Genomic DNA, 26,896 nt, shown 5'->3' on the forward strand with positions numbered 1-26,896 from the left:
ATAACTTTTCATCTAGCTGGCAAGCTCATCTTTCTTATACTTACAACTACCTACCTTCCTTTTTCGGTCCAGCAGGAAAATTTTAATAAAATCTCTCCTCGGGAGAGACGAAATTGCCGAGAGCTCTGCCTGTTTCTGTTTGACTTTACCGACTATCGTTGTCCCTATTATCGATCGGTCTTTTCCAGCTTGCGCCTTATTGCTGAAGGTGGCGCCAGTGCCGAGCGCTTCGTCCTCTCCGTTAGCGTGGATCTCCCTCTCCACAGCTTCTTGACTCTGTATCCTTTACAAATAATTTATCTCATCACTAATAATGCTCAATTTCAGTATTATGGCTTTTGAAAAATTCTACGTTTATCCGTAATCTGTCGCGTTACTGCTTGAATTTCGGGAAGAAAGAAAATGATTCGAAAACTGTTAATTAGCAATGAATTGGGGGTTAGGAAATGCCTGAAAGCGATGTATAAAAGAGATACAAGCATGTTAGCGGTTTGTTTATCAGCAGTGACATCACAAGCGAACAAAGCATGAAGTTCCCTCATCACGAGTTAAATCCGTTCATTCGTTTTACGAGTTAAGCGTGCTATTGGTACGGCCATTAAAAAATAATTCTCCGTTGCAACGCGTTTATGCGGCAAAACCAGCGAAGGACGGGTGCAACAAGTGCGAAAGAGCGTATTGTTCTTCATCCTAAAAAGCTCCGTATCGATATCACTTGGAAAAATCGATCGGAATACGACTAACCTCAAAAGTACTCGTTAATCGGCAATATTTTGTATGCAATTGACCGATAGTTTTTAATAGGACGTCATTCCTGAATTATGCACATTTAACTTTTAAGCACGTACTTCGCGTTGCTTCAATGTTTTCTCAGCGTGACTCTATCAACGGCAAAGTGCAGCTGTTTGAAATTTCATTGCCGGCTCGAAATTGGTTTATGAAAGTGAAGTGACTCGAGTGGCGCTACATCTTCGCAAAGCCGAGTGGAGTCGCTGCGGACGTTCGATGAATGGAAGCAATTTTAGGGTAATAAATATTTATGACTAGAAAAACACAAAGCTCAAACTATTTTATTTCCATAATGGATACATCCGATTGATACGGATAAATGTTGTACAGGACTAGATGAAAAAAACTGCCTCTTCGCTGGATACGAAACGGTTAATCTAATCGCGAGGAAGAGGCGATGATTTGCTGGATATTACGGCCCCGAGATCGTACAGCTGAGGAGCAAATGTAGTAATATAAACATGGCTTCTCGTAGCGTGCAAACAGATTTCTTGCTGTCTGAGGCGTACTCGGCGTTAAATCACCCGTGCGATCCGTGTGATATAAACTTCTGCTAAAAATATGGTCTTCGATAGAAATCCACGATAAACCAGTTCCTCGAAACTCCTTTATATATCATCATTCCCTTTTAATCTCATCCTCCAAACTGGTCCTGCAATTCAAACAAGCCGATGTACGTGAGATTGACTCTGAATCGAAGGATCAAATTGATTTGGATAAAAAGGCTTTAATGGCTTTTGCGAGGCAAACAGTGGAGGGGGTGGTGGATGTAAGTGGATGTTGCAAAGCGGACGTTGTAGTTCCAGGTGGAGATTAAGATGAAGGGGGGATCGGGTATGGGGAGGAAGAGGTAGGCCGGGGAACGGGACGAGAGGATGGAGCTGGCTGCCTCTCATTAAGTTAAATTGTCTCTCAGGATGAGCTTCCTTAATTACTCGGCTCTCTCTGCAGTTCTGGTTCCTCCTGGCTCTTCCTCTTTTACAAGCAAATACCTTCCTACTCTGAACTCCCTGCCTCTGCACGTCCGTTTACCGATGGAATTGCAATAATAAACTCTGCAGCTTCCATCTCAGCTCTCAAGATCCAGTTACATTTTTCTCCATGCACATATTTTATCTCTGCATTTCCATCCGTGAGTTGCCGCCCAATTAACATTATTCTCATTTTTCATATCCCCCCCTCTTGTCGTTTTTACCCGCAGAAACCAAATTCGACTTTTTCGGAGGACAAATCTGATTAAATTCGAAATAAACAAAAGGCGTCTGGTGTACGTACGTATACGTAATACGTTTGACTCGACAAGAATCGCGAGGAAGATTCTCGCGTGCAAAGTCTCGTCGCTGCTGAGGAAAAGTTGGTTCTGGAATTATTCAAGAGACGTAGGAAGATGAAAGAGGGAAAAAGTTTGAATAATTGCTGGTAAGTTGGAATGGAGAGACAAAGAGAGAGATAGGGTTGGGATGGGGGGGGGGGGGAGTGAGGGATACAGATGGGTGAGAAGCAAGTTCCATTTTTGTCAAGCGAATGCAGCTAGGAGTGGCAAGAAGGTGTAGAAAAGGGAGTGGTGAGGATCGTGGTGGGGATCGGTGAGGAAAAGACCGGGGGTTGGATGGGTAACAGGGGAAGGGGTTTTCAGCCTCTAAATATGCTAATACCTTCGTCGCGAGGTAATGAGTTCTTCGCGCCAGCACGATCCACCGGACTGCTATGCATATATATTCAGCTATAAACACAACTTAGATTGCTATATGTAGCATATCAACCGCTTCGGGCTCTCTGACTTATTGGCTCTGTCTCAAACACCCATTGATATGATCTTCTAGCATAATAACGCCCCAATCTGACCCGTCAGAAAAATCCCATCCTCCAAGCCGTATTAAGATAAATCAAACCTCCTATAAAAATTCTCATATCCTCTCTCACTCTCTCTCTCTCTCCCTCCTTACCCTCTCAATTTTTCCTTTCATCCTTTACTGCTCCTCTGGTTTTGGGTTTGTTTTTGCGCAATAATTCCCCTCGAACAATGAAACGTGGACTCTGCAGGGGTTGCAGGGTGTAGTTTAGTGAGAAAATTTGCTCGGTCGTACAAAGTGTAGAAAATTTTGGACGGACGTGCATTACCGGCTTATACCTAGACGCGTTAATCCCGAAGTGCAGGGAATACGAAGGCGACACGTAATTTCCGTAGGGCTCCACCCCCGTTTCCGGTCCGCCATTTCTATATAGTCGTCCATCACATTTTCAATTTCCACCACGTTTCCCGTTTCCTGCTGCTGCTGCTGCTGCTGCTACTGCACTCACTTAATGCTATATATATATATATATATATATATACATACATCTGCCAGAGGGCCCTGCTAGATTTTTTTTCGCTCGTCCAAAAGATTTTTCCTCGTTTTCCAGAAACTTTGGTTCCAGTGCTGTTGGTGGTTTTTTGGCTGATAATAACGGAAGCTTATGGGGGATGCTTAGGAAACGAGGACACGAAGCGTCGGCGCGTGGCCTCGCGGACGACGAATGACGATGCCCCGGGAAAAACTAGACTAGGCGTTTTTATGGGCCATCAAATTACGGCGACCACCCCATAAAATGTTTAACCGGGCTTCCGTGCAAGACACCCGACCAACTAATGTCCTTTGGCGAAACGCATTTCGACTCACCTGTCCAGCTCGTCGCTCTTTGTCCCTGACCAAACTCATCAACCCCCTCGTGGTCCCATCATAAACTACCTGGAAGAACAGTCAAAATTCATGAAACACCCGAAAGTCCACTAATCATCGCTAAACTTCACCAAAAATTGAAATATACCAAGTAACATTCAATAATCATTCGAGCATCCTTGTAATGCAACATTGCTATGAGATAAAAACAATGTTACTATACCGTGTATTTGAATATCGAATTGGTTCTACCGTATATAGATGATGTGATTATTGTAAGTGCAATCAGTTATGAACTCGCCAAGTGGAAAGCATCGCGAATTCGGTTTACGACGTAAAGAAGACGAGGAAAAAGAAGGAGCGTCAATTTAGCATGGAAAATCGTTGAGCACGCTTATCAGAGTTGGATTATCGTCGAGTGGACAAGTCATAAGGGTGATTTTGCACTTGACACTGCTAATCCAGAATCTGAAACAAACGACTGTGAGAGAAGGAACGAGAGGCAGCCTAAATGGCAACCGCGTGGCCAATGGCGCCGTTAATATTGCGTGACAAGAATAAACGTCAGCCATAATTCAATATTATAATTATACGCTCGTAACGGGCTTTATTGTGCCAATTAATATGCGCCGTTAAAGTAATTGCTGGTAGCGTTTGTTGCTCGCGCCTATTGCTGATCTTCCCGGATGTGTTTCTCTCTTTCTCCACCTCACCCCTCCTCCCACATACTCTATCCCTCTTCTTCCCAAACGTCCGAAAAAAAAAGCATTCAAATGTTCCTTTTCCTTCCCGAGATCCCATCGAGCCTGAAGTCGAACCTAAAATTATACATCTAAACATGTATATATGTATATACCATATAGGTATCCCCAGCTTTTCTCGAAGGGGATGGAATTATGTTGAATTTCCAGAAGAGTTTCAAGGATAGAGTAAACTTTTGGGGAGATAAGGATATATTATGCTGAAGAGTATTCATGCTTATTTAGATATTGTATCTTAGAGAGGGATTGTGTGCAACGCCTTCTGTTCTTCATTGGCCGACCTTTCTCCGGCAGGTCGAAAAACTTTCCACACTTTCCATAAGGATCGGTGTCCCGTCCAGTTACAGTGTTACTGGGTCGTAAAGCTCACTCCCCTCGGTCCTTGGATCTCCACCTTCTTTTCAGGGCTCCTGACGCTCCAGCTTATTAACTCGCCGCCGCCTTCCATTTCCAAAGTCCTCCACGCCAGTTAGGACCAGTATCGATTAATGAAGGCCCCTTACAGAATATTAACAGCCTTCGTCCAGCATCACAGGAATCCACTCTCGAACCAATCATTGCTCGAATCTTCTTCTTCTTCTTCTTCTTCTTGCTAGAAAAGAAATAAAAGAATATTAAAAGGAGAATCTTTCGAATTCCACGGGATTCAGCACTCTGTCCGGTATAACATTTTTTTTCTCAATTTTTCTAATCGTGGTCTCACAAAGTCTAGTAATGATAATTGGCACTCGCAAGAAATATGATTCGTAAGATTGCTCAACGAGTTGTATAAAAATGTTCTCGAACCATGCAGAACTAAAGACTGTGATGTGCTCTTTCTTTCGAATGTAACATTGTAGCGAATAAATTGCGTGATATTTCACGGGGACTAATGCGATATGCGAGCGCAGCCGGCGATACGTGCAAGAGTTTCTGTCTCAGTGTATATGGTGGTTTGCTTTGCTTGTGGCAGGATGCGCGAGGGAAAAAGAGTGACGTGACAAGTTGCATGGAATCAGCGGTAATAAAAAGCATGCCTGCACGCACGTATACCAGCTAAAGTCAAGATAGCCCGCTGTTTTATAATGAAACCTACGCTTATCTCTCAAACTATCGTCTGCTTTTTCATTCTGATAATATTATACAGCTACTATTTTAACACTTGCTCCTACTCTCCCTATACCTACTATAGCTCCTGTATACAGTTTCGCTTGGAATTAATTACGTATACAGTAATAAATTCTACGAATAATGATTATTTTTGCAAATAAGTCTTCCTCGTCACCACTTATCTCTCTATAATGACTTTCAACAAAGTAGCTTCCCTTGTGAATTTGCAAAAGAAGAATTCATTACTAAAGGCAGGTGTAAATAGTCAAAGCAGACAGGCCTCGTGTACAGTAAAATATTTAAACATTTTTCAAGTGCAAATTTAGATTGATATTTTTTCCAAATTTTCTTCGTTATTGCGTACGTACATCAAGCTTACCTGCTTTGATCGTTACATAGGCCATTGGACCGGTTATAAAAATTAAAGCAGGCGAGTCTCATATACGGTATACGATAACTAAAAATTTTTTAGTACAAATTTCTCTCGATTGCCAGATTTGCAGATTTTTATTTTTTATGCTGTACACGAAGTTCGCGTGCATTGATTGTTACACCGGTCCTAAATAATACAGGATTTCATAGAAATTCTCTACGAACGATTACGTTTACTCACGAACGATTATCGGATGGTTCGCGTCGCTCGAGGGACGCGGCGGTCATTTTAAACGAGACTCACGCGTGGGACCACCCGCAATCCGCGATTACTCCTCGCGTACACCTCCCCCCCCCCCCCCCCCCCCCCGCCCTTCGGGAAACTTGAAAGAACTTGAGAGACAAGCAAGCGCTACAAAGCAGCGAAGCTTTCTCAATCCGCTCTCTTCGACGCTTCTCTCTTAATTCTTTCCTCAGCCATTGCACGTATAGGGATGCTCGCTATGTTTCTGAATCTACTAATTGGTCGTAAATGAAGTTAACGTCCAGTCCCCCGGGTCGTGTCCCAAATATTCCAAGCGGCTACCACGTTATTGCTATGAGAAGGGAAGTACCCGAGCAAAGGATTTTCTTGATGAAAATCTTCTTTGGCTTTTGCTAAAGAAGAAGAAGAAGAAATGCTCGAATAAGATAATTGGGTAAATGGAAGTGTTTGATTGGGTGGATGGCGAGGGAGCGTTGGCCAATCGAATTTAGGCGATTAGCGTTTGGGAGTTGTGCGATTCGTTTACGAAATTTCAAGCCGTGACTCGCGAACGTTTCTCGGTGTCGGTGCTGGTGGTGGCAAATATATTATGCCTCTCGTAAAATTAAGTTTTTACGATCATTTTATGGTCGCGCGCGGCCCGTCGATGCTCAGTACCTATAGGTGTGCACTCCTCACAGCTGTGCTAGCCGAGGCTCGTGCCGCCAACTCGTCACGGATCTCTTTCATCATCCGCGTCCAGAAACATTGTTACCATTTTTATAGATCGACGATCCCTCAATTCTCACCGTCAAACTCATCCGCCAACGTTCCCATCGCGATTAAACGATCACCAGCCCTTTCTAACACCTTTCTTATATGTGTATATATATATATATATATATATATATAGTTTTTCGATCCACACGTTATTTCCTAATTTTTACACACAAGCATGTCATTATTCTTCGACCGATTTTCCAAATTTCCTCCAGTCTCGCGCACACCATAATCTACATAGTTTTATATCCAAGCGTCGACATGGTTGCAGCGTCAATGAATTTCACTTCACCGTGCTGAGTCGATTTTAATAGAATTTGGCTAGACACTGGCGTAACTCACAGAATTTTAACAACACTCTGTCGGGAGGAATTGGAATTTTCGTTTAAAACGAAAAGGCAGCTTAACTGCGCGAGTGGTGGAAACTGAATGAGCTCTGGCGTCGATGCAAGCCTTTCCTCAGGGTGCAGCGCTTTCACTTTGCGTGAAAAAATTGCGGGGAAAAATTTCACTTGAAATTTGGGTCAGCTTTCACTTTTCACGAATATCCCTCGTGCCGGTCGAGTAGAAGAATGGACCATTAGCCACAATGTTGTTGTTAATATTTAAAGGGTATAGGGTGGTAATATATATATATGTTACTATAGTATAACTAACTCAAAATTAGTATTAATACTACGTGTTATTTTGATATATAATTTTTACTTTGAAAAACTTGTTAAATTTTCATGTAAAAATACTGGCTCTCTACAATTTAAAAATTAAATATAACAGTGAAGAAATAGTGAATATAGAGTCGATGCTTGATATTCAAGAGGCACACTGATTAATCTTTGAATGTATAGAGTATAACTATACGTATATATCTATAGCTCCTATAAAACTTGCAGTTTGCATTAATAATGTAAGTCACATATATGTATACAGCTCTTACTTTAAAAAATGATTAAACTTGAATAGAAAGTTCCTAACTTCTGCGTTTAAAGATTGATTATAAATGTGAGAAAAGGGGATGAATCGCATGCGTGGTTAATATTCCAGGAGCACATCAGACTGGCACAATTATCGCGTCTGAAATTCAAGGCGATCGTTCGCTGGGATAAATTTAAATGGCGACGTGCCATTTATATTCGATAGAGCGGACCGTGCGTTTCGTGGAAAGTCATAAACACGCGATTTAGCTTAGGAAGCCATTTTGATCGGCGATGTTTATTCGTGAGTGAAAAGCCGAGACTGTACTCTGGTCAGACGAGAGGGAATAATGGAACATGTGCCGTTCGGTCTGGAAAAGAAAATTCGCATAAAAGGACGTCTTGATCGTCTGAGCGTTAAAAATGTCAAGCTATAGGACAGCCCCCTATATCGGTTTCCGTATACATTTCCAGTATCCTCGTCCTCTTCTCGCTCCCTGTAGGACCCACGTATAAACATGCATCTGTGCATGCCTTTTCAAAGTCCTCGTATAGTACAAATGCGTCCGATGATTCTCCAAAAAATTTCAGATTAATCTGTCTCGGAGGAAATCGATGAAATTTCCTTCCTGAAGAAATGACCAAATGGGGTGAGAAATTTTGGAAAATTCTTTAAAGTAACCGAGGAGAATTTTAAGGGGGAGAGAGAGTGTTTTCGAAGGGGAAAATCGTGCCAAAGGTGGGCAGGACTCTTTGAGAAGCGGCCATGCTGTTTACTTCGCTTGAAAGCCGAGGTTGAATCCAGTGAAACCCGAGCGAGGGGATCATATTATTTTGGTTGAATTATTTATAGAGCGTTGCAAAGAACAGCTAAGGTGGAGATATTCCCCAATGTTCATCGTCGTCTTCACGTACGATCTTCTTTCACCCTCCTCGTCATCATGCACGTCTAAACTTGAAAAACGAGAATCATACGGAAGAATAAAAACATAGCTGTTAAAATGCATTTTTGATCAAATAGAACAATTAAGTCTCGTATTTTCCGAAAGTAAAGCGCAATTAATTCCAAGTAAATAATTTGGCAACTGCAAGGAGAGAATATATATTGGGCTTAATTGGAATATTTTCTTTCGGTGTAAAAGTTTGTAGAGATAAATAAATAGGGACTCTCGGAGAGATACGAGGATAGCAAGACAGGAAAAGTGAGATAAGGAAAATAGTCTGTTGGTAAATTCTGAGGGAAGAGGGGGGTGGAGGGGCACTAATGTCCCGGCATCTGGATATCTCGTGAGGCGTGGTTGCGGGATAGCTTTCTATCTATAGCTTGCTTCCGTACGACCCCAATCTACCAAAGTACTTAATGCACAGAAAACTTGTACGCTCCGAAAAATCCTCAATATCCTCCCAGACGCTCCACCATTTTCCATGTTTTCACCCTCTTCCATTTTATTCCTTATCCGATCGACTCTCAGTATTTTCCTTCATTTCCCGATCATTTTCCCTGCCAGCATATTACGAGAGATTCTCTCTTTGGAAACAATTGAAGCGATCAAGGGAATTAAAGCAGCGAGTCTTGTCTGGAATGTGGTGACGCGAGTTCTTTTCTGCCTCGGTGCGTCTATAATTAAAGGTCGACTCTGTACGAGCTAGTGAGAGAGAAGAAAATGTCAGTTGTTGTGGGATAGAGAAAATATACAGTATATAATAGAACAATGATAAGACGGAGAGTCTTAGGCGTAATAAAAGGAGAGAGCTGACGAATTCGCGAGGTTTTGGTAAAAGGTTGGAAAAAAGTTGGGGGAGGTAGACGATGGAGGATGGAATAATGGGGAGAAGCTAAGAAAGATTCTTAGAAGGGGAGGGGGAGAGAGAGAGAGAGAGAGAGAGTTTGCCTGACGAGGACGGTTCCCATGACGACGCAGCCCCAGGAACACGAAACGTTCCAGGCATCCTTGACTCAATACCAACTTCACGTGTATAATACTCTCACGTAGCTCGGCTAGTCACCACCACTCTGACCGCCAACCCCTGCTAAGTCGTCCCTCGCCACTCTCCCTCCCTCTCTCTCTCTCTCTCTCTCTCCTCCTAACACAAATCCTATATGCCGAGCTTATATTTTGTTCCAGCTGTAGCTCTGTATCGTATATAAACCGACGGATGTGACGCGGATCCCAACTAGTCGAGAGAAAAAAAGAAACTGGACACTCAGACCGGACTTCGAATGGCTTTATTAAATCGTTCCCCACTCTTTCTTAGAGAGAGAGAGAGAGAGAGAGAGAGAGAGAGAGAGAGAGAGGCCTTTCTAGGGTTGCTACCAGCTTCTACTCACGCTTGGATTAAAAATATCCGCTGGAATCCTGCCGAAGTATCTTCATTTTTAATACTCGCCTGTTTTATCGGCCACCCGACCAATCGCAGCTTCAAAGTATCTCTCGGATGGCGCGCGCTATCTTTTATCTCTTATTGGTCGATTCTCGGCAAAACCAGTTTATTTCTAAGTCGCGTCCCATCGGTTCTCTCGCTCGATACTATTCACTCTCCGAAATACCATTTAGCTTACACGCGAACCAAACCTCCGGACTAATCCCTATTAATGGATATTTCAGCCAACGGAATTCAAATTTATATAAGGTATAAATAAACGTGGGAACAGCTATAGATGCGTATATTAAAATAAGAGAAGTATAGTATGATTCACAGAAAGAATCGGAGTTTATCGCTGTAGTGGTTTTGGAATATCTTTGGGATTAAAAATATCAGGGGTGTGCTTTCTGCGAGGAATGTTTTGGGGTTAAGTAAATGGAAAGAAGGGTAGATAAATAGTTATAGAGAAGGAACGGTGGTGGTGGTGTGCGATGGTATTGGTGCAGGGAGTTTGAGTCTGGGTGAGCGCGCGGGTTCCTGCCATATTGGAGGCGCCCGAGGGAATCGCGAGCCGTGATTGGTCGGTCGGCCATAGCGTCTGGCGGTGAAACGAGAGGGCGTCCCAGTGCGAGTGGGATGCCAAAGGCGTCTCGACGCCCAGCTAAAAACGGCACGCGTCACGACACAATGTTATGGGACTCACCCTCCCTCGTCCCTCTTATATTCCCAAGCAGCCACCACCCGACTCGTATATTTCAATTCCGGCTAAATAAGATTTCTCGAAAGGGTTGCTTCTTCTCAATCAACCCTCGTGAAAAGAAATCTCCGCTCGCGCTCCTTTTACCATTGCATTAATCCTACGGAGACAAAAAACTTCATGCATAAATTAGTAGATTATTCCTACCCTCCTCCTAGACGCTCGCCCTTCTTAATTCTCATCTCTTCCACCTCTTTTTTTTTTGTTCTCCCTTTTTTACTTCTTTTGTTTGGCCAGCAGTTTACGACGTAAGAGGAGAAGAAGCAGGGCTTTCGAAAGCGAGAAGTGCCCTTGTTTACTCGGGCCAGTTTTTTCCTCCTATATAGACTGGAAAGCATCCTGGTGGTCCGCGGGAAATTTGTCCGTCCGAGAACCACCCCGTTGGGATAACAAGGCGATAAATATCGACCCATTAGGAACGCGTTCAACCTTATCGGCAACGCGCGTTAAAGTCACTTGGAGGGTTGTAAAAGTTCTATCCGGGTCAAGGATAAGTACCGTATAGTTTTTAACCTCCCGTGATCTCCCGCAGGATCATTTACGGGATTGGCCAATCGGTCGTAATGAGAGGCAAAGCTTCGCTTTTTAGATTCCACGGGAATTATTGGTCGCTGCTTTAATTGGATGATGGACGAGAATCTCGAGGGTGAGTCCGATGCAAATGGCGTGTAATTCTCGAGGCTCGGATGATTCTCGACTCGACGATGTCGCGATGGTGCAGAGTGGCGTGTATATAGCTCGAAGGGAGCGAATGATAAATGACGGAGGGTGAGTTAAAATAGCGAGGAGGAAAATAAGACCACCCTTGGCTTTCCAGGGGATGGAAGCCAGGACACCGAGAGCTTTCTCGTGTCCGGCTGTTGTGCTTTCGGCCAATCTCCTCCGTGCCAACTTCTCTCCCACCCCTAACAACCTCCGTAATCTTCCCCGAGGCGCGTCCTGCCCACATTTTGCCAATCCCAAACTTTTCCACTTTTCCACACTCCTATACCCCCGGCCCCGCTCTCCAAGGAAAATTCTCTCTCTCGTCTTCTTCCGTCAGCCTCTTCTATATACCAACCAACGAATCGCCTCACCCTGACAAACTGACAATAACCAGTCTTCTCCTCTCAAATTACCAACACTCGCTCTCCATTCACACCCTGTGCGCCAAATTTTCAACCATCGTAAATCTTACTCGGATCTTTTTTTTTTTTAAACCCTCTACATGCTCCACAATACGACAGTCGACAGGATCCTCACCCCCATTCTTCCAAGGCAGTTTATTTTCCAAAAAGTTTCCAATAAATTTCTCTGGCTGATCGTCGCGTTACGAGAAAATAACAGACGACGATTATCGTTTAATGGACAATTTTCCGCTAGATGTGGAAAACGGAACCTGCGTGTGTGCACTAGAGAGAAACCGCGACGTTTGAAAAAATATCGACTTTTCGCAGAAAGTGTTTATTCTTAAAATTCGACGTCCCGAAGGATTTTGCGTTTATAGGGATGTTTTGCACATTTCCGTTCTAAGGTCGACAGTGGTTTTCCGCGATATTCGAGCGCCGAGTCTTTTCCCACCTTTTCCACGCGAGACTCAAGCGGATCCGCAGTAAACTCTATCCCCCACGAGATTTACCTCCCTCGCTCCGCAGCCCTGCACTCTTCTCACCCTCCTCGTCTCGGTGGACTGGCACGTCGAGCTTTTCCTCCAGCTGCAGACTCAACTTGGGCTTTCACGCTCCGAATCGAAATTCATAGGTACGCTTCCGATTGAATTTCCTGGACGGAACGGTGCGGAATTGAAAATGGCTCGAGAGATCCATCCGAGCGAATTCTATCAATATTAATGGGCTCTCTGCGCAATGGCTATCGTGCCACCGGAGCTATCGCGCTAGGATAAAGAAATCTCATTCTTATACATATGCACGCGCATCTATCGTTAGAAACGTTTATAATCTCCTCTCGCGTATCTCCCTCGTCGTTTTATACTAAATAAGAAAGGGAGCTTGGGGAGGGGGGGAGGGGGGGGAGACCTGCGGTTTCTTGAGGGGATCCGTATATACAAGATGACGTCACTTCCATTAAAGTTTGGTCCCAGAACGCCATTAAGCGATTTCAGTCTGAAAGTTTTTACCAACGCGGAAGGGCGCTCCTTTTATGGGGTCGCGGCCTATTAACGATTATACAAGCTATGCGACTTTATACCTGGTGTGATATAAACTACCAAACCGCACATTATAGCTATGACTGTCATAAATCGACGGGAAGATCGCTTCATTCCTTCCTCTCTTTTGCAGGCTGCCGTTTTCTTTCTACAACCTGTAAATAAAAGGCCTCAAAGTGTACGGCGCCGTGGGGAAAACGTTTCACCCGTTCGAGTTGAGCAGGTAAATATGCGACTTTTCTCTCCATCGCGGCGCGCCGCTAATGTTTTACGTGGAAAAATCGATGGGCTCTCATTGGAAACGGAGCCTTCGATTTTTCGACAATTATATCAGAGGGTGCGCTGGGGAGAAGTTATAATTTGCGCGAGTGCATCCGTTATTTGCTTATCGGGATCGTTAAAAGTGACATTTATGAGATGTTGTTGTACGACTGCTAGACGTGGAGTTTACGAATGTTTCAGGCTCTCCCGTGTGTTCCAACCTGGAACCCTGGCCGGTATACAAGGTGAGTCTCGCGTGCGCGCGCACGTTCATTCTCAGCCACTATCGTTTGCACGATTCAATTAACTCACTTGCAACGAGATTATTCATACATTATTCATGCAAGATTGTAGAACAGATGCCGGCCATTCGCCGCTTTGCCTGAGAAACAACTTTAACGCTTTAACTGCCCCATTATTATTTAGATTCATGTAAACTGCCCCAATAACTTGACGATTGCTGGATAAAGAACGAAAATTATAGCGAATTTAGAGAGAGTTGGAAGAGAAAATTCAGCCAGGTTTTAATCTTGAATTTAGATTGGTGGAGGTAAAAGGGCGAAGGGATGACGAGGGGGGGGGGGGGGTGGTGGTGAGGGTTGGCCGGAGCAAAGATAAGTCGATTTGGATCGAAAATGGGGGCTGAAAAGGCACGATTGAAAGTCTGGCGATAAACGTGGCGGCGGCAGCAGCTTCAGGTACCAAGTTGCAGTAAACAAGGATTTTGTAGAACCGCGCCGTACTAAAGCGTGCGGCTACTAAACTGAGCATACTACCTATAAATGGCGGGTCGCTATAAAGTCCATTCATGATCGCGTCACCCGTACAACGAACGGCCCTCTCGTGCCTCCTCCACTATTTATCACCCTACCTATCTCTTCGTGAATCGTCCTGTCTTTTTCTTAATTCCCGCCAATTTCTCGGGAAATAAAAAAAGAACACGAACCACGTAACCTAAAAATGCTGATTGAGGTTTACATCGCTGCGCTTATGGGCGGGAGATCGTTAGGGCAGGGTAGAAACCTAAGGTGGAAAAACGAGGGATTTTCTTAGGCGACGCGTTTGTCAGATTGGATGCGCGAGAGGAAGCTTTTTCGTCGTGAGACGGTGGTGCGCATAAATCGTATTACAATGGGCACCGCGCGCGTGGCGCGATCTGGCGGCGGGCGCGGAACCGACCGACGGACGGACGACGCACGGAAGGCGTGTGTGCAGCCAGAGTTGTTGTCAGACCGTTTTACTTTACTGCCCATAAAAGTACCGAGATTTAGACTGCAATACTGCCATGACGTATTGCCGCTGTACTCTATACTACACACGTGGAGACTCCCGGCTACCACGAGGCGTCATCCACGAGGGCATCCCCCCCCCCCTCCTCTCGCGGGAATCCCCGTAGCCGAGAGAGCCGTAATAATTCCCCGATCCAGACCAGACGATGTCCTCGTTAACCGCGAAACTGGCATCAAAACAATCGACTTGTATTGTTCATCGGTCGGGTTATTATGCAAGAGCGTTGGGTGCACGGTCGGAAGGAGCGCGTTCGTGCGGAAGGATTATTTGAGGATTTTTAGGTTGGGTTTGATTGGACGAGGGATGAGTGCATAGCTACCGCGTTAGGCGCGTGGGACCAAAGGGATACGAGGAGGTTAAGTGGATTTTCGCGGATCAACAATTCGGGTCAGAGTCGTTTCGCTTTCGTTTCCTCGCGAGAGGATAGAAGAGTCGAAAATGCGTGGAGAGGGAGGGGGAGGGGAGGCAAGGGAAGGCGAGGCAAAGTAGCGGCGGATCTTGCTCGCGGGAAAGCAAGTGAAGCCTGAGCAAAGAGCGAGCTTGTCTCTCTCTCTCTCTCTCTCTCTCTCTCTCGACGCGGCGCAGTCCGGCGTACACGTTCGTTCTCTTTCTCTAGGTGTATTGGTATGTTTGCCCTCGGGATATAGGGGAGGGGATCGGGGAGGCAAGAGGAGAATCCTTGGGGGATTTCGGTGCGGCGGCGGGGGTGGGGGCGCTCGTAGGGGTGGGGAGAGAAGCAGAGCGGTCTGGCGGCTGCTTGTAAAATGTTCCGTGAGATCGCGCTTCGTTCGTTGTTGGTTCGGAGCCGACGGGCAGCGGCGAGAGCTCTCAGTTGACGCTCAGTTCGGCTCAGCGAGGCCAGCGAGAAGAAAGGGGGTCTTACGTGTGTGTGCAGCCACCGTGTGTGTACATCTCTACCAGCATATACCCTCCACTCGGACGGTGCTGCTACCTGAACCCTCCGGAGCTTTTTCTGTCCTTCGCTTTATGGTCAGAGTATACGAGGAGGAAAAAAAAGGGTCAAAGGAAGAAAAAAATTCGCTCGAATATCGGACCGATCAGTTCTCTCGAAACGAGAGTCGACGAGTGCGTGCAGCCTCCGCTCGGGCTACGTAAAAGGGCCAAGGATTATTTATGTGAGTGAGACGTGTCTTTCGCGTGTGACGGAAAAAGTTATGTTCAAGGTCTTTCCGGGAGTGAAAGAGACACGGGTCGACGAGCATGCCCGACCGCCATACGATTCCGATATCGGCACAGTGAAAATTTTCGATCGGTTGGAATTTGCCAGTTTGTTCCTACTACGCTTTTCCAGCAATCGTCGAGTGTCACCTTTGCTTTCCATCATTATCCCTCTATAAGCCGGATCTGTCGGAAAGCTAGGAAATTCATTTTCCTACTCACTCTCTCTCTCTCTTTCTCTCTCTCTCTCTCCCTCTCTCTCTCTCTCTCTCTCTCTCTCTCAACACAGTTTCATTCCATGTGAGATCGATTTCTAAATCGTGTCGTGTCTGTTTGATTTCTATTACATCGCTCGCCTGAAATTCTGCTGCTGGATTCTGCTAAAAATACAAAATGCAAAAAAATTAAATTAAAATTAAATTGACGAAACCACAACGAAAACAACGTCAACAACAACAATTTGGACAACACACGTGTGCGTTGCTGTCAACCTGGGCCTGCAAAAAACCTGGTGATCGTCTACTGGACTCGTCGGTGGCGCTATTGCGTACCTTGCGTGGATCCCTGTTGCCTTTTCCCCCTCGGCACATTTCCACCCCTCCACCCGTTGGCGTCCCCACCCCTCGATCCTCTCTGCACGCGCCTACGATTTTCTCCATCCCCACCTCCCGTGGACGCTCTCTCGCTCGCACGCGCTTCTTTATTTACTCCCCGAACCTTTTGGACGCAACATCCGCGTCACGCATCGCGATGACCATGTCTCCCCTCCTCGGCCCGTCCAACGACAACCATCACCTCGAATCCTACTGAAAACTTGGGCCGAAAACAAATACCATCTCCACGCTAACCGCGCACCAACGAATCTCGGCTGACGATAAAAAAAAACCCAAAACCAAAAAAAAAAAAAAAACCGAAATACCCGATCGACGTACGAACGCGTACGTACGGATCGATCGATCCGCATCGATCGCTCGGCTGATCCGTAAACGTAAAATCGGGGATATTCGGGTTTATCGTCGTAACACCACCGGCCATCCAACGTCACCATCTGCACCATCGCCGAACACGTGGCTTGCTCAACGGCGACGCTGTACGACAATGTGCACGCCGCGCCGCTGTGCGGCTCTGGCGTGGGCCACCCTGGCTCCGTCACGCCGATGGGGGCAGCTACCGGAGCGGGGAATTCCAACGGGGTGACCTGGTGGACCATGATGAACGGTGCCCTCTACGAGGACAGCCCGCCACCGGTTCCACCAACCAGCCTCGTCTCCATCCAGCAGCAGCAGTCCACGTCGACCCCGGGTTCCCACCAGCAGGCGACCACACCGACCTCGCCAGGAGCACCGGCTTCCTCGAACACAACGGCCCAGTCCGCGCCAACGGCGAGCGCCAGCTCAACCTCGCCAAGCGCATCCTCGGTTGCCAGCAACAGCGCCGCGGGTCCGCTCCACATACCCGCCAAGAGGTTAACGGCCACCCCTGCTACGGGCAACACTTACGGCGAGGTGTCCTGCGTGGATTCCGGGCCCCCGGGATCCGGATCAGGAGTCATAAGACACTCCCACTCGTCTTCCGGTTCCCAGGCTGCTGGCGCGGCTTGGAATTACAGTCCGCACCATCACCAAGACTCCCACTATCCGGCCAGCAGCGATTCGCTGAATCATCACCAGAGCTACGGGGGTAATCATCCCCCGACGTACTACAACCTGGCGGCCGATCCCACGTCGACCTCGAGCTCCTCGAGGGACAACCGGAAGACCTCCGGGGTCTTCTGGTCCCCCGTGGCCGTAACGGCGGGCTCCACCCCGGATTACAAGCCTTACAACTCCGGGGGAGCATCGACCACTACCTCCTCGGCGGGTGGCTCCAGCTCCGGGGGCGGAGGCACCACGGATCCCTCCGTCTCCTCCTGCCACCAAAGCTTCTCGCAGACCTGGTGCGGCTACCCGCCCTACTCGAGGGCGCCTCCACCGGTCGACACCACCGCTCACCACTTACCGCACTCTCAGGTGGCACCATCGGGGGTCGCCTATCTCCCATCTGCCGCCGACGACAGGGGTAGAGTCGCCGCGATGGTCGCCGCGGAGGGTCCCTTCTCCCACGACACGTACAGCGGCCTCAGGAACTACGGGGCACCAGAGTCCGTCACTCCCAGCTCCTACCCACCGACAGCAGGTAAGCATCGACGCTTTATTTTCTTCTCCACCGCCCGCCACGATCTCTCTTCCTCTTCCTCTTCCTCTCCCCTTCCTCAACCCCTTTTTTCCACGTGCTTTCATCCTATCCTGCAACGCGTTGACCTTGAGCCTGCCTCGCCTTGCGCAACTACCTGCGGGAGTCATCGTAAAGTCGATGACTCTCCCAGCACCGTAAATCAGCCTCGATGTTTTTACGAGGCTCGCAAATTATTACATCAAAAACGATTTGATCCCCACTCTCTTCCTGCCACGCTCTCTCTCTCTCTCTCTCTCTCTCTCTCCTTTGCTCTTTTCGGGCATGCCAATTCTATCCCCCTCCCACCCACCCACCCCTCTCGACTCCCGCGATAGCCTCTTCTATATCGCTGCAAACTCCCGTTCAACGACAACTGGGTCACCGAGTAATCGCGCGATCGCGATAATAATAGTAATGATAATTAGAGAGCGACAAGGCGAGAGGAGCATTCGCGTAGGATCGACGATTGAATTACACTTCCGTTGGGTTGCAGCGCGACGATACTCTATGCCAATACGAGTCACGTGACGGAAAGTCATCGTTCATTCAGCTATTTGGTCATTTCGTGGCCCCCCTTCGTCCCTTTTCTCGGGAAGCTACTCTGCAGCCCATGAAACGTCGCATGAGCAACAACGAACGGCGCGCGGCTTTATTGGCGGCCGTAACTCGTAAACTCTGGCGCGCGCCTCCGATCAGCTGATCCGTTCCATGACCCGTTCTTGTCCTTCCTTCTCTCAGCTAGAATCTACCCTCGTCCGCTTTCGCATTTAAAGCAGAAAAACTCCTGCTTTCTCCCATCCAATCGGTTCCTGCCTCCGTCCTTTCCGTGTACAAATGTACCATAGCAGAAACACGACTATTAACCTGTAACCGTGTTTATCGAAATTATAGAAAAAAAAACTTTACGAGCAGATCCTGTCGAGCAGGATTGACAAAGCTTTTCTACGAACGAATAGTTGGAGCGGCTACCACCACGGAGTAAATTTTCATTTTTTGGCTATACATAAATATATATATATATATATATATATACACACACATAGAGGGGGATGGAACCGTGGAATGGGATTGGTGTGCGTGCGCAGCGTGCGTGAGCCGCATACAGAGTATCGGAATAAGCGGGACGGTTAGTTTTAGCGTGCACCAATAGATGGCAGCTCCATTATCTTTACTCGACCGCTCGGAATCAGAGAGTGCGCCGCTTGTCCCTATTGCAGCCATCTGCAGGCTCCGTAGCCAGCCTTCGGGAATTACGATGTTGCGAGCAGGTGCTTAGAGACGACCGACTCTTCGTGCCTTTCCAACTTAATCTCTAGAATCGCTGCATCGTCCCGGCCCAATCGTAAACCACTCACCCAAAAATCTTCCTACCTCGAGCCACGCTCATCCGGCTTCGTCGCACCCAAATTTAAACTCCGACCAACCGGAGTGCACTGTTCGATAAACTACGATAAATAACAATTGCGTTGCATAAACCCAACTGCGCACGCGGGATAAAATTGTCATTTCTATTCTAAACCTAATTTTTTTCGTACAACGCAATTAGTATAGGCAGTCGGTATATTTTTTTTGTTTCGAACGGAATTAAAGAGCTATAGTCATTATCATTGATTTTTGTGGGCTATTTTTGTAGGACGGATAAGATTAGTTCGGCTGCAATCGCGGAAATTCTTTTGTAGGGCGAAGCGGCACTCAAACTGTATATAAGCTGCGAGCTATGCGAAGGATATCGATTGGCCCTCGATCGACGTTACTCTCCCGTTACACGCGACTACCCCAGCAACTAGTAACCCCTGACTATTTCCGTCAGTTTAGAACGTCAAAAACCAGTTTATCCCAGCCACACACAGTCGTTCCCTCGCGCTCGCCCCGCGCGTGTATATCTACTTACCGTTCTCTCCTCGGACATTTTCCTCTACCGCCTTTTTTTCCCCCCTCTCCTTTATCCTCTTTTCCTTTTTTTTCCTCGCCTGCTCTTTTTTGCCAAGCGCGCTCTCTTACATAATTTGTATTGTCAGTTCCACGGGCAACCTTCTCGCTAACGCGCCTCCTATAAATAATTCCTCGCTATTTGCGTATTCATTTGGCCAATAAATTTCAATTTCGTGCTGCGAGATGATTCTTAATTGGATGCAAATTCGTCGAAATTTCTTCATTCCAGCAGTAGCACGCGAATTCACGAAATTTATTATGAATTCGACCAATTTAGTTTACATGCCGTTAATGGCGGAGGGCCGCTATCGATGGGTCAATTAACTCGAAATTCGCTTAGCATCCAGCCGTTGACATTCGTGGGAATCCTGACCTTTCGTAAATAATTTGCATATTTCTACGTTTTAGTGGGTAATAAATTCCCTGCGCTTAAGCAATCACTCGGTGTACCGAGAGTTTAGAAGAAGTAGAGAGAGAGAGAGAGAGAGACAGTGGGTGGAAAATAATTGTTGCGGAAGAGACTAATTTGCGAAGAGAGACAAATTCTATTGTTTTTTTTTTTTTTGTAAAAAAAGAGTAAGAGATTTTTCTGGATTTTCGAGAGGGACTTTTTTGCAATGAAATTTGTTTTGCAATTGGATTATAAATTGGAGGATTCAAGGTGAGTCGGCTCGGAGAGCGCGAGTCTTACGGGTTTTGTTTCAGCGAGTTAAAGATAGATGCTCCCGCGCGCGGCGTACTTTTGAAACGGTTTCATCGGTGTTGCGCCATCGTAATGTTCCGTACTTTAATAACACGTTGCTTCGTGGTCGTCCTACATTGCTCTACTCGGTGCAACTGTATCGGTATAAGCGAGCGCAACGCGCGCGTCTCGAGTCTTGACCATAGAAAACTTACTGACTGTTTCACCAAATGTAGCTCAGCTGCATGTTTTCCAACAGGCTAGTAGAACCGGTCCAATTATATCATACGAGCTCGGAGCAAGGCTCGAGCAGCCCTCCTCTCTATAGATATAGCACGCACGCAACCACGCACGGATGCACGCATCCTCCAATCTTTTTTTCCCCCTTTTTTTTCTCTCATTTCCCCTATCGTCATAACGAGAAATCCTCTTCCCTCGTGTAAATAAATTTCAACAATTTCCTTGGAGAAAGACGGATCCGTTGTACCTCGCCACTAGTAGAAAATCATAGTTTTTCTTGTATTAATATATATATATATATATGTAAGGGGTGTCGAGAGAGTTATTAAAAATTATTGCAAATGAAAAATGAAAAATTCCATGTAGAAATTTGCGATTTTCGCGCGTTGATTGTCTGAGAAGAAAGATGGAGAATTTGTAAGAAAAGTGTAACGGTGCCGGTTACGCGCCGGTACACCGGCTAATGAACCAGCGTGTACCTGCTCTCATTCTTGCTGATCCGTGCAGCGATTGAATGGCTGGCTCGTTCACTCGACACAGATCGGCAAGAAAGGGCGAATGGCTAGGAATCCGCTGGTCGATAGCATCGGCCAAATTGCTGAATTATTATAACCGTGTAGAGTATATAAAAGATTTTCAAAAAGAGATCGATAATATATAGTATAAAATGGAAGGAATGACGTCTAGGTTGTGTGCTAGCCAGTAAGGCTAGTTTGGAAATTGCTAGGCAAACTAATTGTGTTAAGTGATGTGGGGATCGGCCCCATCTCCTTTGTTTCCCGCAGGTTCCCTGGGAATGGCGGTGGCCAACATGGGCGGCTGCGGGGGTACCAACCTGGAGTGGACGGGTCAGGTGACGGTGAGGAAAAAGCGCAAGCCCTACTCCAAGTACCAGACCCTCGAGCTCGAGAAGGAGTTCCTCTACAACGCTTACGTGTCGAAGCAGAAGCGCTGGGAACTGGCGCGTACGTTGAACCTCTCGGAGAGGCAGGTGAAGATCTGGTTCCAGAATCGTCGGATGAAGAACAAGAAGAACAATCAGCGGCAGTCGCAGCAGCAGAATAACAACAATAATAACAACAGTAACGCCAACAACGCGAATCATCACGGAGCAACGGGGAGTCATCATCATCCTGGTGGTGGTTTGGCGCCGTCAGCCGGAGGCCATCATGCCCTGGTGGTACCGGCGCACCACGCCAATGGCTCGTCGAAGCATCATCAGTGACCCGTGGCGTTCTCTGGGGTCGTTCTGGGCCACCATCACCCGCATCATCATCAACAGAGCGGAAGTGGCTCGTCCAGCAGTGGTGCCAGCAGCCACGGTATAGGGACCGTCGCAGGAGCGACCGCCTCCACCGTTGCTTCCTCCGGTCTTCTCACCTCCGGAGGTCACAGCTACGGGATGCACGTGGCACAGCCTCAGACACCTCAGCCCCATCCGCACCATCATCAGCTGACTCACGTGGCCCAGTCGTCCATGTCGATCCACCAGACTCCTCATGGACTGGCCGCCTGAACGCCTCCAGAGATTCGGCACACCCCACCAACACCAACACCACCACCACCACCACCATCAACCCCTTTTCTCAACTCTTCGCGATTAATATAACCCGTTACTACCACTGCGACGAACTCTCTCTAAGCAGCCCTGCAAAGACTGCCCCCATCCCCACCCCCACCCCCTAACCCCAACTACGTAACCATTAATCGCCACTGCGACAGCCACTACCCACCACCCCATCTACCCCCCCCCCCCCCCCCCAACACCCAACGTGACTCTTGAAAAGAGAGCGAGTAGTTTAATTATTAATATTATTATATTATGATTCTCATCGTCGTCATCCTCATCCTACTGGGCCAACGGCGGCACGAAGCTTGTATAGAAAAACTGGAGCGTCTCTGGATGATTATCCTCGAGACTGTGGACTCTTCTTGACCGCGTCTATATATAGCACATTTCGGCCTGCGTTCGTGTAGTGCGCATCGTGCGACACCATGCAATCTGTCCAGCCCATTATTTCCTAGTATTTCTCCAGATATATTGTATACACGCTCTTTATGTATATGTACTATATACATAAAGTAAAAAGAGTAAAGATTAGTGTCATTTAGTGTCTCCTAAAGCCGTCGCGCGTTCCTTTCTTTCGAGTGCCCGTGTGAATGATGAACGTTCGAGGCTGGGTTCTTCACGCTGACTGGATTGTAGTAAGACGCAATTGATAAGCTGGTTTCTTGGATGGAGAACGGAGTAGAGGTATACATATATATATATATATATATAAATATATATATATATATATATTTTAGTCAAAGAGCCAATAGTCCAGTATCTCGCGTTTATATACGAATGAGAAGAGCGAACATTTTGTTATTGTTACGGTAAATCGACGAGATTGGAGTTATTATATCGAGGCGAGTTTTCGTTGGCACCATACTGTGGAAGGCTTTCTCGCGGAGGGAGGGGGTCGCTTTTCGTAAGGATTTTGCGTCTGACAACAGCAGCCACTGGGAATTTGGCGGACGATGTCATTTGGACGGGTCCCCATTCGAAAAGACCGCCATTGCTCTCCTTCGACGTGGAATTGGCTGGTACGAATTGGAGAACGACGAGAGTCACGGTTGTACGGTAAGTGAGCTTGTCAAAGTCTGCAGGGGGAAGTGGAAGAGAGCCCGCGCGATTATGAAGCACCGAAGCTTCCCAACGAACTTCGATCCACTTCTCCATGAGACGTTCATTGCGGATTTAACGAGAATTTAATTATTCGGTAGGAAATCGCTGCTCCCGGTGTAATTGGCAATCCTGACTGTGAGATTTCATTGTTCGTAATAATACTGTAATACATATAGATATAGAGAGCTCGGATGAACCTAGCTTTTCTTCAAAATGCTTTTCCATACACTGGGATGGCCAATGTGAAAATTGATAAATCGTTAATCGTCTAGTGTTGTTTCTATTTTTAATCGCTGTTTCGTTAACGGGGGTCTGTTCTCGAAGCGTACCGGTCTCGTTCACGAGGGAGATAGCACGATCGTACCTAGAAAGAAAATTAGCTTTTAAAGAGTAGCTATGTGCAGTCGGACTATAGTGATTGGTCGAGTGTACCATTCTGGGCTGCGTTTAGGACCTTCGTCTAACGGTGTTGTCGATACAGGGTCAAGGTCGCATGATTCCCCGCGCGAAATTGTATTTTGCGGTACTTAATCGTTCACGAGCGCTTCCCTAATTTCATGGGGGAAAGAAAATACTCACACGGGTACTTGTCGATACTAGCCAGGATGTTAACGTGCAACCGTAAAGTCTCCTATGCATTTGTTTCTCTGTGAACATTCGTAAATATTTGCGATAATATGTATAGAATATATTTATCATCTCATCGGGAATAAAGGACAAAATTGTTCCTTCGATCGGACGAATATTCATAGTTATCGCTGGAAAGTCTATCTCAGTGGTTGCAACGATATCGGATCTTGCAATCTAACATTTTTCAAGAAATAATAACGATTCGTCAAGGCTAATTAATGGGAGATCAATGAGGTTCTATTGGCACGAGTTTTTCGATAGCTGAGATAGAATTTCCACAAGCAAATTCTTTCTACCCGTACTGTGTCGTCGAATGAGAGATGAAGAAATTAAGAGTGCGAGTTTTTGCGTGTACGCGCGCGCGCGCGCGCGTGTGTGTGTGTGTGTGTGTGTTTTAGGGAGAGAGAGAGAGAGAGAAATGAAGAGGTTAAATTAGGATACATAGGATAAAAAAAAATCTGATCTTGAGCAGCGAAGTCCTAAGCACGGCCTGAATAAGTGATGATTTTCCCTTACAATTGGTACGCCAGTGAATAAGTAGATAATTTAATCACATGTTAATTGAAAGGAAATAATATATCCCAGTGGATCTCTATTCTCTAAGGTGCAACATTACATAAATTTTAAGACTCGTTGAGTGTGAGCGTATAAATAAAATATATATAAATATATATTACGCGCGTGTATAGTACGTGTGTTTGCTGCGTGTTTGTATATGTGCTGTGCGTGTATGAGGGAGCGAAAGAGATAGGGAGAATGAGAGTGAGAGAGTGAGTGAAATAGCTGAAAGAGAACGAGAGGGCGTGAGGATCTAGAGGGCAAGGTATGGTCACTGGAAGGTTATAAGGAATGCAAGAAGGGAGAGAGAGAGAGAGAGAGAAGAGAAATTTTAGATACGGTCAAACGCGAGACAACGAGAGTGAGACACCCCCCTTCCCCCCATTAGATATTTAACCCGTGAAACTGGGTTTGGACAACTGTATAGTTCTGTCATGGTACTATAATGGTTATTATGTATTGACGATTAATATAATGCAGTATAAGTAATGGAATAAAGAATTTAAGTAAATGATAAAATATAAAGAAATTCAAGAAACCGATGCCGGTCGCGACCCAGTCACCGCGTCATCCGCACTTTGCTGCAAAAAAGAATTGTAATTAGTTATAATTATTATGTCGCTGACACGATGTTTATTACGATTTTTAAGGTTTTTAAGATATTATTATTATTATTATTATTATTATATTATATTATATCATTATTATTATTATTATTATTATTATTGTGAGCGTCACGTTAATATTATGTTATTGTTTTTATTGTGTGTTGTTTTGTATGTACCTATCAGCCTATAATAATAATATTATTATTATTACGACGATGACAAGAGAATGAAAAATCCAGCGCAAGCACGAGAGAAAGAACAGTCTTGCCGGTCTTGTAGTATTAGATGAATCACGTCTGAAACGTTTTTTTAGTTGAATTTTCATCGAGGTGAACGATTTTCCAAATCTCTCACGGCTAGACTTTTTTTCTACATGCTCCTCTCATTCTCCTCCAATCCTCGCTATAAACAATTAAAATACTTAGAGCAATCAAAACGTAGTCGGCTTTCTTTTTTCTCTTTGCGTATTCTTTTCTTTGTTTTTTCTTTTTTGTATAATAATCATGATATATATACACACACATATATATATATATTTTTAAATATCGCTGTCGATCGAACTCTCGCGGTGCTCGGCGCTGAAAACATCGAGTAAGCTTCATTTACCATTGGGAATCCTTAGCCTCGAGACTTTCTCGCGAGTAGATGGTACGTGTAATCAGATAATTCGCAAGCTAAGGATCGAGGAGAGCCGGGAGGGAGAGAAAGCTGACTAATCCATAATTCGAGTCGATTCGAACGTCCGACTACACAGGTCTCTTTTTCCTAGTAGTTTACTTCCTTCTCTTTTTGTTCCTTAGTTAAAGTTATGAGAAGCAGAGCAACCCTCAGCTGTAAATTACGAAATGGAGAATCTCTCCAAGAGGAAACATTCGTATATATATATATATATATAGGTTCTCCTTGTGGCGGAGAGGGGAGGAAAGAGCCAGAGTGAGCTTTGCAATGAAATCGTGACGCGCTCTCCCAGTATTGTCGTTAATCAACGTGAACGTTTCAGATTGTCACTTCACGTCACCCTCTGTATATTATCATGCGCTACATCTGTAAATTATATGCGTGAGAACTATTATTACTGTCCGGTAACTTCCTTGACTCGAAAATCCGGCCTGTACACAAGCATGCACGAGAATCACTTGAATTAACAAATTTTATCGTATATTACACATAATTGTAATAAGTCAGTGCCGTATTTTCATCGGGAAGCCTACGCGCCCATTAAAATGCGAGGCTTTGGTCATGTACTTAAACAGAACCAGTGCAAACATTTCATATTGCAAAACATTAAAAGAATAATTCATGTAATTGTGGATCTTGTTTCATTTTTTACGTTAACACCAATATATATGCAATAATCGTTGATTTGACAATTTCTCGCCCTATCTCATTTGGCAAGTGTGTTCTTCTTTTATTCGTGTGTGTTCTTTTCTTTTGTACGAGCATCATTCCTGGCTCAGACAATGCGAGAATTTACGTACAGACGCGATAAATCCTTAACGTTATTGACAGCTGTTTTTATTATTTCCATTAACATTCTCGAAGGTAAGTAGTTTCGGTGGTTGTTGGATCGAACATTTTTATTGCCGCGATTTGTTGCATTGTCTGAGCCGCGATTGTTGATACATAATAGGTTTTCATATTGTAAAATACATATATGAAAACTGCAATGGAAAATCTTGGAAAATGTTATACGTGCGAGGCAAAAGTTTGAAATGACATTAAAAAGCTTCTGGAATTCTTCTCGTCGAATTATTGCGC

The 26,896-nt window shown here is 45.7% G+C and overlaps 1 protein-coding gene across 3 annotated transcripts in view; it reads left to right on the forward strand.

The window, feature by feature from the left end:
• The window catches only part of Abd-B (Abdominal B), a 44,275-nt gene extending 18,983 nt beyond the window's left edge, over nucleotides 1-25,292 (forward strand). Inside the window, exons 4-7 of one of the 3 annotated variants that reach the window (XM_066726284.1) lie at nucleotides 13,007-13,096; nucleotides 13,336-13,379; nucleotides 16,841-17,778; nucleotides 21,418-25,292. In XM_066726284.1, the coding sequence (XP_066582381.1) occupies nucleotides 13,007-13,096; nucleotides 13,336-13,379; nucleotides 16,841-17,778; nucleotides 21,418-21,896 (1,551 nt within the window). In that variant the 3' untranslated portion in view covers nucleotides 21,897-25,292. Of the gene's footprint in view, nucleotides 1-13,006; nucleotides 13,097-13,335; nucleotides 13,380-15,178; nucleotides 17,779-21,417 lie in introns of those variants that run through there. The other 2 variants (XM_066726286.1, XM_066726285.1) reach the window with 2 other exon arrangements.
• Nucleotides 25,293-26,896: the final 1,604 nt, after the last annotated feature.

Source organism: Prorops nasuta, unplaced genomic scaffold, assembly GCF_024137725.1.
Source record: "Prorops nasuta isolate Cenicafe-Biocafe unplaced genomic scaffold, Cenicafe_Pnas_1.2 PNAS00004, whole genome shotgun sequence".
In the NCBI taxonomy this organism is placed as follows: domain Eukaryota; kingdom Metazoa; phylum Arthropoda; class Insecta; order Hymenoptera; family Bethylidae; genus Prorops; species Prorops nasuta.